This window comes from Monodon monoceros, unplaced genomic scaffold, assembly GCF_005190385.1.
Source record: "Monodon monoceros isolate NGI ecotype Baffin Bay Population unplaced genomic scaffold, NGI_Narwhal_1 Super_Scaffold_5, whole genome shotgun sequence".
Classification (NCBI taxonomy): domain Eukaryota; kingdom Metazoa; phylum Chordata; class Mammalia; order Artiodactyla; family Monodontidae; genus Monodon; species Monodon monoceros.
Window position 1 is genome coordinate 93094404 of NW_021703782.1, and position 12943 is coordinate 93107346.

A 12943-nucleotide genomic window follows, 5' to 3' on the forward strand; every position below is an offset into this window, starting at 1 on the left:
AGATTTCTGTATAACTTGATTGCCTGTGAAGTGCGCTGCCCTTAGGGGCCAGGTCTACTCCCCTCCTGTCGGGGGAGAGGGGCAGACATAGGCTTTCTGTGCTGTGTCTGAGGTGCCTGTGACCTTGGGTTGCAGTGTTGGGGTCCCGGCTGGGGCAAGGACACAGCGAGGCGGGCAGCAGCCGACTGCATCCCGTCTCTGGGGCTCCACTGCCTTTCTCCGGCTCACTCCTGGCTGACCGCGGCAGGTGGAAGGCTGCTCCAGATGGGCCTGCGTGCTCCCTCTTTCTGTAGAAATAAATGGCCGGCTTCCTCTCCTCTCCCAGCTTCCTTTTTCTCACCACCCCGTTCTCCCTCATCAGCATTCTGCCCCGTTTCTTGCTTCATCGTCTATCCCTGGAGGGAAACTACCTGTCTTCTTTCACCTGGGACAACTTCTACTAAACTCCCTGCCATGGGGAACTCTGCCATGCTGCTAATCTAGAATAACTCACAGGTGGTCCTACCTGTGGCTGTTAAGGCTAAGCTAATAGGGAGAGACAAATGCATATTGTGTTGGTTATTCAATCAAATATAGAAATAAGTGCCTGCTCTGGGCCAGACACTAGTTTAGGCCCTTTATGGGGGCGGGCGGAGGGCTCTTGGCTGTACATTCATTGTCAGTGAACCTCCACGAGCTCCCACCACATGCACAGCGCTGGCCTGGGCAATGGACCTTTCTCGGGGTGCACCCTGAGCTCAGTGCTGGGAATGCACGGGTGAATCTGTCATATTCTTTCCTTGGGGAATTGCGGTCCAGCGGTGGAGACCGATATGCCAACAGACGGTTCAAAAATAGACATAGCGAGTGATATGGGAGGCGTGAGCTCTTACCGCTCTGTGACCTCAGGTGAGGCACCGAGGCTCTGTGAGACTCAGGATTTTCATTAGTAAAGTAGATGGATGAACAGGGTTCTCGTGAGGATTAAACTCATGTAATGCGCTTAGCAAAGTGGCACACAAGAAGAACTCTGTGAATTATTATTATTATTAAAGTTATGTCTATATAGGAAGATTCATCTAGTGACCTTGTTTATTGAAGCTGAATGCTGCTGCTTTGAGCACATGTAACGACTGCTCCATGTCACTTCCTGGTAGCCACCTGCTGTATTCCTGGGACCAGGCAGGGAAACTGAGGCCTCCTGGGTGTGCTCTGGCTGTAAGACTTCTCCCAGGTGTGACACCACGGTGCGTGCCACCTCGTCATCTCCACTAGGGCGGCTAGAGATGGGGCCCTGGAGATGCCAGGGTCTATCTGAGCACCGTAGAAAGCAGCAGGGGCAGGTCCTGGAGTCAGGCAGCCCTGGCCCGAGTCGACAGCGAGCTAATTCCAGTTCTGTCTGGTTCCACAGAAACTGCACCCTTATGGCTCTCTCCAGCAGGAGATGGGGCCGGCCAACTCAACCAATGCTACCCAGGATAGAAGCTTTACCTCATCAGGACAGACTCTGATTGGCTGAGCAAACCCAAGGGCAGGACTCTGCTTCTGGCAACTTAACTCTTTCTTGGGCATCCCTTACCACACAGTAACCTCACCTCAACTGGACCCAAAACGGAGGACCAAGATGGTGGGCCTAGGGTCATCTGAAGGGAGTGGCCCCACGGGTGTGTGGACTGGCGTCAGAAGGACCACAGTGGTGTGAGAGGCCCTGTGGGCAGATGCAGACTGGCTCAGAAAGTCCCAAATGGAGAAGACCCAGAAGCTTATTCCCTACAAGGAAGAAGGAGGTGAAATAGCATCTGGGCTACCGGTGGTTCCAGCGCCTGCCTCAGGGGCAGCAGGAGAAGCTGGGAGAGGTCAGCCCTGATGGAGAACAATGCCGGGATCAGCTGCTGCCAGAAGACATCTCCACCCGTTCGCTCATTTTTCATCTGGACTCATGCGTTCATTCCTTCATCCATCAGATATTTTTAGGGCGTCTACTTTATGCCAGGTTCTGGGCTAGGAGCTGGAGATACTGTGGAGAATGAGAGGGACATGGTCTCTGCTCTTATCAAGGTTTCAGTCTTAGTGGGGGAGAGAGCATTACATAAACACCAACACACACACCACACACACACACACACACACACACACACACACACACGGGATTACACACTGTGATCATCTATGAAGGAAAAGAAAGGATTCCTTTAAGAGAGAATATTATTAGACATTGCTGTGTGTGGGTGTGGGGTGGGAGAGGGGAAGAGCATAACCTTTAAGCCAAGAAAGGAGTTAGCCAGTCAAGGACTTTGGAAAGGGTTTTCCAGACAGATGGAGCAGCCTGCGAAGAGTACCCGAGATAGCAAGGAGCAGGACGTGCTGGAGGAACGGAGCCTGGGCCGTTGGAGCTGGAGCTTAGCGAGGGGGAAGACCAAGTAGGTGGGGGCCAGATCGTACAGGGCTTTGGTCGTTAATGTATTGATTGCATTTGAGACACAGTGGGAAGCCATTGAAGGCTTTTGAGAAAGGGAGTCACAGAATCTCAGGGACATTTCTAGACGATGAGAGAACCCAAGGAGGGGCCCAAGTGGGTGTGAGGAGATCAGTTTTTTTTTTAGGGGGGGCGTCCCTTCAGTCCTCCAGGTGATGGGTGATGGTGGCCCGTCCTGGATGATGTCTGGGGAGGCGGGTATGTGAATGCCCAGACCCTCGGGTAGGGGAGGCTCTGCGATGAGAAGAGAGAGTTTCCTGTCCCTCCACCACTCTCACCCTCATCCTCCACTGTGTCTCACTCTTTCAGTGGATGCACGTAAGGATGGGGCCTTCCTCACAGAACCCCCTCCTGGTGAGGCCTGGGTAGGGGCCAGTGCTGAGTTCTGAGAATGTCCCTGGGAGTTGGGAGTTATGGGTGCTTCAGCTGGCCAAGGTGGTCAAGTTCACAGCCCCCCAGCCTCAGCAGGGGTGGCCTATGCTGTCCCTCCGTCCTGTGAACACAGCCCTCTGGAAACTGACTGGGTTTGCTTTCTGCAGAGCTCCTGAGGGTCAGGGACTGGGGCTAAGTGAGGCTCAGCACACTTAGAGGAGGCCGTCCTGCCATGAGGCTGACAGAAGGCCTACATGGGAGCAGCGACTGGAGCGCAGCCTGCTCACTGCCTGCTGTATCTTCCGGTGCGGCCCGGCGCTGGGCAGCTTTCACACCCTTCTCTAACTGCGCAGACATAGCTCACACACAAAGGGCATGTGTAGGATCAGGGTCATTTGCATAGAAAGGGGGTCAGAGAGGCTGGACTTCAGTTTAGAGAAGTCCCCTTGGAGCTTGGACACTCCGTGTTGTGTCTTTTAAGAGCTTCTCCGTGTCTTTAGCGAGGGGTCTTGTGCCCTGGTGAGTTTGCTCAGCTGCTTTGGCTACTTGACCCCTAAGAAGGGTGGCCCAGAAGAGAATTTGCCCCTTACCTCCCACGGATCACCCCTCCTCCCAGCCTAGGAAAGATCAGACACGTCGCATCAGTAATCTAACAGGGGATCAGCCCAATGCCCTGCCCAGCAGGGGAATAGCCTGGGCCTGAAGTGGGACAAGTGATCCGCAGTGTCTATCAGCCGAGACTCCGCCTGCAGGGTTAATTCTGAGCGGCTGAGCAGCTGAGTCTGCACAGACAGCAAGCTGCACCATGACTTCATTTGATTCCCTTACAGAATGACATTAAGGGGAGTGTGAGGCGCAGGAGAATTGCCTGTCTAGGAAGACAGCGAGCTTTTCTCTCCCGGACCTGGGGACCTACCTCTGTCCACCAGACAGGTGCAGAGGACGGGGGAGCTCTGGCAGCAGGGAAATGGAGACTCGGAACGCGGCACTTAGCCCTGGGGACAGCACTTTCCTCTGGCTTGTCCCAACAAGCTGCTGAGTGGAGCGGAAGCTCCCGTCAGGGTCCTAGACCTGGCTGGCTGCTGGGAAAGCAGACATCAGCTCCTGGAGGGCCCTGGACCCATCTTCCCAGTGACTGTTGTGAGCCACAGCGCCATTGCTGCTCTGCCTCTCAAATCGATGAGACAATTAATTTGGCTCCACGGGCTCGAGAAGATGAAATATGACCGGTGGCCACTGCTCCTCAGAGGCCCAGTCCATCCGAGACGTCCAGGATGATGAACACATCAAAATCGCATTTGAGAGTCATAATCACGGGAAACATGGCCGAGCCCCTCCCTCCACATAAATCACGCTAAGAAGCTCACACAATGGTCTCTTTCCTGATGGGCCAATTGTCTTGGTGTGTGTCTCGGGGCGAGCTGGGAGCATGGGAGCACAACCATTTATTGTTGAAAAGGCCATCTGTGCGATTTGAATGCAAAGTGATTCTTTAAGTTCCCCACACATCCTTTGATCCCATTTTTTTGTTTTCTTATTGTCTCAGGCTCTGGGTCTGTTGAAACTCCCAGTCTCTCCTGGAAGCAGTCATGCTCTGGTCTCTGCCGCCTGGGTCCTTTGGCCCTTTGGGAGTTGGAACCTGTCGGAAATAATGATGACATTTATTTATGTATGCCTCTTTTTTTTTTTTATTCTTTAGTTTAAATTCTTTTTTCATAAATTCTGCCACCAAAGCCTGAATTTCTCATACACGGCACCAAGAGCGTTCTGCAGATTGAAGGTGTGGGCAATTTCACAATGTGGGAGGGCTGCCCACAGCGAGAGCATGGGCTTCAGAGGTGGCAACTGGGATCCCCAGGCATTATCTCCCTTAGACCTCCCAGCAGCCTTGTTCTACGGATGGAAGGAACTAAGACTCAGAGAAGTTAAGTGATTTATCCAAGGTCACATAACTGGTAAGAGACCGAGCTAGTCCTCAAGCCAAGGCCTTGCAACCTAATCCATTGCTCTTTCCAAATGAAAGGTTTGCCTCTTAGGAGTGGAAGTAAGAGAAATCAATCATCTCCTCCAGGAAGAGCCAGGAGGAAGATATCCTGCATGCAGAAATCGTGGCCCTTTAAGCTCTAGAGGGGATGCTTTAGGACTAATAAAAATGAGATGCCTTATGCTCTACACAGTGGAGAATAAACTTCGAGTTCATATGGCCCAGGGGTGGCCCAGGCTGACAAGATGAATAGCTTCACACAAGATTTAAGAGGTCTGATGTGAAAGACAAGGTGGAAGTCCTGAAGACAGGCTCTCAGCAGCACTGGGATGGTGGGGTTACCCCATCCCCCTTTTGAGTCTGGCATTCATGAGGACCAGCAGCACAGTCTTGGGGTACCTGGCCCCAATGAACAGCGGCCGAAGGCAGAGAGGGATGGCTCAGGTTCAGGCCCAGATGCACTGCGCATGAGTACAGGAAGGAGGCCTTTGACCTCTGCCCTGTTGAGGGTGAGGGGAGAGCCTACTCCAGGTTTGGGGCCCAGATTTTGCCAGTTGACTGACTTGGAATCTCAACCCTAAGTAACTGGGTGTCAAATGGACTAGATTTCAGATATTCTCCACCCGCCGCCACCCCCCCCCAACCCACCCACCCCCGCCAAAAACCTGTTTTCCAGTCTCTACAGCTCTCTGCCCTCCCCTCCTCGCTGCCCGTCTGGCTGCGGAGAGACTGCCTTCTTCCCACCTTCCTCTTGGCCTCAGTCATCTTGCTATCTTTTTTTGTTCTTAAGGAAGATAGCACAACCTTACCCTCTATCTTGTCTTGACCTCATCTTTCTTCAAGCCTTTCTCTGTATAGGGCCACTGTCCTCCAAACTGTTCCCAGATCCTTGGTTTAAGAGTAGAATAATAACAGTAGGTAATTTATAAGTGAGCGCTTAGGCCATGAACCTGGAGCAATGCCAGGCTCTTCACCTACATTGTCTCTTTAATCCTCACTACAGCTTCGTGAGGTTCTTTGTGGTCCTTACACATTTACTCTCATTATACCCAATTGATACAGGTAAGGACGCTGAGTCTTTGAGAAGAAACTTGCCCAAGGTCACACAGCCAGTGGGTGGCTTGGATTGGAACCTGGGTGCCCAGCTCCAGAGCACTGGCTTTGGATTGCTCTGCTCTCCTACTTTTCAGCAGTCACAGACCATCCAAGCTGGGAGGGGTGGGGAAGCTGAGCAGTCACACTTTCCGCTCCAAGACCATCGTGGGAGGCCATGGTCCCAGCCTGCTTCTTAAGGCTCACCCTCTGCCCTCCTGCTTTGTGCCCACAGCTCGGCCGTATTGGATTATTTTCCTTCTCTGAATTCCCCACGCATGTTCGTGTTTAGGCTGTTTCTTCTGCCTGATGTCGCCTGCCCTCCTCTGCTGTTCCTGACACATACAGTCCTCAGCCTTCAAGCCTCCCCTGAGACACCTTTCTCAGACGTGCGTCAGAAGCCACTGCTTCCCCCTCTGTATTCCACAGTGTTTTGTTCATCTTTAGCACAGTGAGTTAGGCAGATATGTCTCACCTGCAAGACCGTGAGCTCCTTGGGAGCCAGTGGAGGTCAAAGTTTATTTATTTCTGATTCTGTTACTGCCTGGTCCTTGGTAGGTGCTCAGTAGATGTTGTAGAATTGGATTGGGCCATGCAGTTCAAGCCTCTCACGTTTTGGAATCTAGACGAGGAAACTGAGGCTCAAAAAGGGGAAGTGACCTGGCCAGGTTCATGGGACAAGGAAGTGTCAGAGCCAGGACTAGAACGCAGGTCTCCTGCCTTTCTTGGCTCAGAGCTTTTTCCATTGCACCTCGGCTTTGTAAGACCAGAGCCTGGATCCCCACTTGGTCTTAGGCAATCTAATCTGGCCAGACTCACTTCAGGGTTATAGATGCCACCATATCCACACTGACTTCTGGGCATCCTCAGAGGGAAGGAGACCCTTCTGAGACCCAGAACTGCTCCTATGGTTCTCTTCCCTGGGTTTGTGGAGCTCCCTTCTCACTGAGCTCCTTGCCTTCAGAGAAAACCAGAGTAGGATTCTGAAGATCTTGGTTCAAATACTGATTTTGCTTGTAATTCACTGAGGGACTTTGGGCAAATTACTTCACTTCTCTGATCATTTGTTTCTTTACCAAGAAAAATGAGGGAGTTGAATTTAGGTGATCTCCAGGAGTCATCTTCAAAGCCTCAGGACTCTAATAACAGGTTAAAAGAAAAAAGAAATCAGACATTTTGGTCTTCACATTGAAACAAGAGTGTATGTGTGTGAATATATGCAAGTGTTGTACGTGGTTAATATTCATCATGTACTTGAGACAAATAAGTATACGTATGAACCTTATACAGGAAGGGGTCCTCATCACAGGCACTCGGATTGTAAGCACAGCCCTGCTTCCTCCCAGCCAAGTGTGCCTCCTTCAGGCTCGCCCCCCACCAGGGAAAATGGCAAGGAGCTTTCGAACCTAGAATCTTCCCCTGGCCCTTCTTTTTTCCTGCTCACTGGACTCTTGTTTTAACTTCACATATACAGGTATACACATAGGTTCTTTAATCGGACTCCTGGTCTATGGCATAAAGCTAACTTTCAATGGAAGTAGTGAGAATCTGTGTGCAGTGCCTTTAGTTTCCAGTGTGGTCAGAAGTCTCCTTCAGACTCTTCCCCAGAAGTTGCCACAGACTTTTTCATTGCCTTTAATGTATATCTTCTTTTGCTCAAACACTACCCAGGGTAAATTTTCTAAAACAGTGTCTTTTAAACGTTAGTCGTTTTCCATTTTGGTTAAATTCTATCACAATATAGGTTTCTGCTGTTTCTCCTCGTGGGAGAAAATTAAGTGTTCAGTAGGCTAGCCTAGGAAGCTGACCACCATTTATAACACAATTTTCAATGGGAAAATGCATTCTGAGACCCATCATCAACTCTCAGATGATTTGGGAATACAGCTCAACACACACCACAAAGCAGAGAATATAATATTTGTTTCACGAGTGACTAGAATTTTGATAGAACCACAGAATCTTTGAGTGTGGAACTGAAAAGCCTCCTCCCTCCCTCACCAGGATCAATCGATTAACAAGCTGATTTGTAGAAACCAAGACCAAGAGAGGGGCAAGAACTTGGCCAGGGGCACATAATTGGTGCTAGAGCTGGAACTAGGACCCCGCGCTCAGCGCTCCCCTTCAGCGGCCTTTGAAGAGTCTGCCAGGTTGGGGACGGGGCGGGGTACAGACTGTCCTAGAGACACTTGTCATCTCACTTGGCTGTGTTGTCATTAGGAAAAGTAAGTCATCACTTTGGGCTGTCTAATGGAAATAGTGAGAAATAGCCCTGCTAATGGTGTGGGGAGAGGTTGTCTGGTCGGCTGGCTTGTCTATAAATTCCCCACGCGTTCTTGCTGGAGCAGAATGAATGGGGCTGCTGTGTTTTACCTGGAGCTCTGAGCAGGGCAGGGCTGGCGGAGACGCTCCCAGTTCTAAAAATAGTAGTGGGATTGGAGCTGAGGGGAAGAGGAAGGGGCTCCTTCGGGAGCTGGGTGGGACGCCTCACCCCCTTCCTCTTCCTGCCGGGCCCTCTGTGAGGAAGCACCATCGATTCAGAGAATTTAGATCTGGGAGGGTCCTGGAGCCACCAGCCGTCACGGCCCCTCCCCACACAGAAGAGGAGACCCTGGAGGCCCGCAGTGGGGAAAGGACTGGCCAGCCGTCCCCAGCCCAGGGGGAAGGTCCCAGATGGCAGGCTGTTTTCCTCCTGCTTTTAGCAAGGCGGCAGCAGGCCAGGCGAGGTTTTCTCTCCCTACCACTGGGAGCCCACAGGGCCTGGGAACTCCTGGGGCCGGATGTGGTTAGGCTTCCTGAATGTCGCCCAGCAGGCGAGGAGTCCCTGGCTAGTCTGCCCTGAGCCCTGACCTCAGCCAACTGGCCTGCCAGCGCCACGCCTTCCCCTTGCCGTTGTCCCCACCCTTGCTGATTTGTCCTTCTGTCGCCCCCTAGACTGTCTGCAGGGAGGGAGGACAAGGGCCCGCACAGAACCAGCCTGCAGGACAAGAGGGCCTAGTGGCTTGGGACCTTTCTCTGCCCATCCCCAGGAACAAGCAGGGGCAGCTAAGGTAGAGGCAGGGGCCTGATTCAGAGGTAGGCAGGCCAGGGGCCAAATCCCAGCTCTGCTTCTCACTAGCTGTGGGATTACTGGCACGTTACCTAGCCTCTGTCAAATGAGACAAGGACATCTCTCTCACAGGGTTCTCCTCAGGAGTAAGGGGAATGGTCTGTGCAAAGTGCCTGGTATGTAGTAGGTACAGACAGCCCTCCGTATCTGCGGGTTCCGCTTCCACAGATTTAACCAACCGCAGATAGGAAAAAAAAAAAACATTCCAGAAAGTTCCAAAAAGCAAAACTTGAATTTGCTGAGCTGGTGACTATTTACATAGTATTTCCGTCGTACAACTATTTACATGACATTTACATTGTATTAGTATTATAGGTAATCTAGAGATGATTTAAAGTATGTGGGAGGGATGTGTGTAGGTTCTATGCAAATACTATGCCATTTCATATAAGTGACTTGAGCATCCCTGGATTTTGGTATCTGCCGGAGGTCCTGGAACCACCCACCTCCCAGCACACAGGATACCAAGGGACGACTGTGCTTAGTGGCAGCTGTTATTGCTAGATCAAGTGTGAACATGTGCTTGACTCTGCAGCCCCCTTCCTTGGCCCTCCACCCATGAGGGCATGGCAGGTGTGGGGTTTTTTGTTTTTTTGAATGCAGTTGACTTTTGTTGTATTGTTACAAAAGTAATTCATGTTTATTATGAAGAAAACATTTAGTACAGTTGAAACAGGAGAAGGAAATGTTCACCCTTCATCCCAACACCCAGAGATAACCACTGTTAACATTTTGGGGCGTATCCTGTCAGGTATTTGTTTATACACACATATACGTTTGTGTGTATAAACAAATTGCAAATTTGGGGTTGCCCATGCACACAGTTTTCTGAGTTGCTTTTTTCCATTTAACAATGTAGTGTATCCACGTTTCCATGTCAATAAATGTGCTTCTACAACATCATTTTTAGTGCCTATAGAGTATTTCATTGTGTAGATGAAACAGGTTTTATTTTTAAAAATCTCCAGTAGGTCAACATTTAGGTTGTTGACAATATTTCATTGTTACAAAAACCTGAGATAAAAAATCTTTATAGCTATATCCCCAGCATCCAGTGTACATCTTTGACCCACCACAAATACTTGTTGATAAATGAATGTTTTGTTAGAATCAATTCCTGCTACTAGAATTTCCAGATGAAAGGGTATATATTTGTAAAAAAGGCTCTTGATACCTATTGCCAAATTACTCTCCAGAATGATTGTACCAATTTATAATCCCAGTTAAGATTGACCAATTCATCCTGCTTTGCCCCAGACTCTCCCTTTTTAACATGACAAATCTTGCTTCCTGGGAAACCCCTCAGTCCCAAGCAAATTGATACAGTCTGGGTAAGAGAGCATTTCCCCACACACTCACCAACACTGTGCATTGTTACATTTTTTAGTAGGTTCATTTCTTTGAGTACTAGAGATGTTGGATGTTTACATGCCTTTCAGTTATTTACGTTACCTCTTCTGTGAGTAGCTTGTTCAGATCTTTTGTCCATTTTTCTGTTGGGCTGTTTATAGTTTATTAATTCACAAGAGCTCTTTATAAAATAAGGATATTTGTATATTAACCTTTTATTTTTTTAAACTATAGATGTTTCTGATTTATAGGTAGTCATATCTGTAAATTGCTTTGGTGGCAGCTTTATTGAAGTATTATTCACAAATCATACAATTTATCTGTTTAAAGTGTACAACTCAATGGTCTTTTAGTATATTTACGGACTTGTGCAGCCATCACCACAGTCAATTTTAGAACATTTTCATTATTTCCAAAAGAAACCGTACCCTTTAGCTATCACCCACCCATTCCCCCATCTCCTCCAGACCTACACAACCACTAATCCACTTTCTGTCTCTATAGATTTGTTCTAGACGTTTCCTATAAATGGAATCATGTAATATTAAGTCTTTTGTGACTGGCTTCCTTCACTTAGCATGAGGTTTTCAAGGTTTATCCATGTTGCAGCATGTATCAGGACCTTATTCCTCTTATGGTGGAAAAATATTCCATTGTATGGCTATACCACATTTTATTTATTCAGTCATCTGTTGAATCTTTGGGTTGTTTCCACCTTTGGACTATTATGAATAATGCTGCCATAAATGTTTGTGTACAGGTTTTTGTGTGGACGTATGTTTTCATTTCTTTTGAGTATATACATAGGAGTAGAATTCCTGGATCAAATGGTAACTCTTTCTAACTTTCTGAGGAGCTGCTAGAATCTTTTCCAAAGTAGCTTCATGATTTTACCTTCCCACCATCAGCGTACAAGTATTCCGATTTCTCCACATTCTCTCTAACACTTGTTATTTTCCTGTTTTTTTAAAATCATAGCCATCCTAGTGGTTGTGAAATAGCATCTCATGGTGGTTTTGAATTGTGTTTTTCTGATGACTAATATCATATTTATAAATTAAAAAAAATATTATTTTGCCTTTAGTGTTGTGGTATCCACCCCAGGGTTATACAATATTCACTTCCCCCCACACCTTGAACTTTATGGTTTTATTTTTCAACTTTTAACATTTAGTCTATCTGGAATTTACTTTGGTATATGGTATGAGCAAAAATGCTTTTCATTCTTTCCAAACAGTTATTTGCTCCAGTGCTTTTACATTATGTTAGGATAAGTATCCTCTCATTACTCTTTTTATAAAAGAATCCTTTTCTCACATATTTGTTCTTTTATTTTTTTTAACATCTTTATTGGAGTATAATTGCTTTACGTTGGTGTCTTAGTTTCTGCTTTATAACAGAGTGAATCAGTTATACGTCTACGTATGTCCCCATATCTCTTCCTTCTTGTATCTCCCACAAAGCACCGAGCTCATCTCCCTGTGCTATGCGGCTGCTTCCCACTAGCTATCTATTTTACGTTTGGTAGTGTATATATGTCCATGCCTCTCTTTCGCTTTGTCACAGCTTACCCTTCCCCCTCCCCATATTCTCAGGTCCATTCTCTAGTAGGTCTGTGTCTTTATTCCTGTCTTACCCCTAGGTTCTTCATGACATTTTTTTTTTAAATTCCTTATATATGTGTTAGTATACGGTATTTGTCTTTCTCTTTCTGACTTACTTCACTCTGTATGACAGACTCTAGGTCTATCCACCTCATTACAAATAGCTCAATTTCGTTTCCTTTTATGGCTGAGTAATATTCCATTGTATACATGTGCCACATCTTTATCCATTCATCCGATGATGGACACTTAGGTTGTTTCCATCTCCAGGCTATTGTAAATAGAGCTGCAATGAACATTTTGGTACATGACTCTTTTTGAATTATGGTTTTCTCAGGGTATATACCCAGTAGTGGGATTGCTGGGTCATATGGTAGTTCTATTTGTAGTTTTTTAAGGAACCTCCATACTGTTCTCCGTAGTGGCTGTACCAATTCACATTCCCACCAGCATTGCAAGAGGGTTCCCTTTTCTCCACACCCTGTCCAGCATTTATTGTTTGTAGATTTTTTGATGATGGCCATTCTGACTGGTGTGAGATGATATCTCATTGTAGTTTTGATTTGCATTTCTCTAATGATTAATGAATATTTGTTCTTTTAAATGCAATTCAATATAATTTTATTAAGTCCCCACCTCCTCCCTGCCTCTCCCCACCAAATCTCATTGAGATTTGCATTGTAATTACATTTAAAAATATACATCAAAAAGGGGAGTTTTGAAGTCTATACAACACTGTCTTCCCATCCAGCAACAGAATTATGTCTCTTCATTTATGCAAATCTTCTTTTAAGATTTCCGAAGTAAAGTTTTGAAAAAAAATTTCCATACTGGTCTTGCACATTTGTTGTTAAACTTATTTGAGGAAATTGAAAAATTTTATTTATATTACAAATGGGAATATTTATTTATTTGCATTACATATATTCCTTGATATACTTGTACAAAACTTGTACAAATATATCCTAAACATTGCT

The 12943-nt window shown here is 47.3% G+C and overlaps 1 protein-coding gene across 7 annotated transcripts in view; it reads left to right on the plus strand.

The window, feature by feature from the left end:
• RGS3 (regulator of G protein signaling 3) overlaps window positions 1-12943 on the plus strand; it is a 140999-nt gene that overhangs the window by 81021 nt on the left and 47035 nt on the right. For 2 of the 7 annotated variants that reach the window (XM_029201412.1, XM_029201410.1), the window contains one exon: window positions 1391-5417. The exons of the other annotated variants lie outside the window; for them this stretch is intronic. In XM_029201412.1, the coding sequence (XP_029057245.1) occupies window positions 1391-1498 (108 nt within the window). In that variant the 3' untranslated portion in view covers window positions 1499-5417. Of the gene's footprint in view, window positions 1-1390; window positions 5418-12943 lie in introns of those variants that run through there. 7 annotated transcript variants of the gene reach the window in all.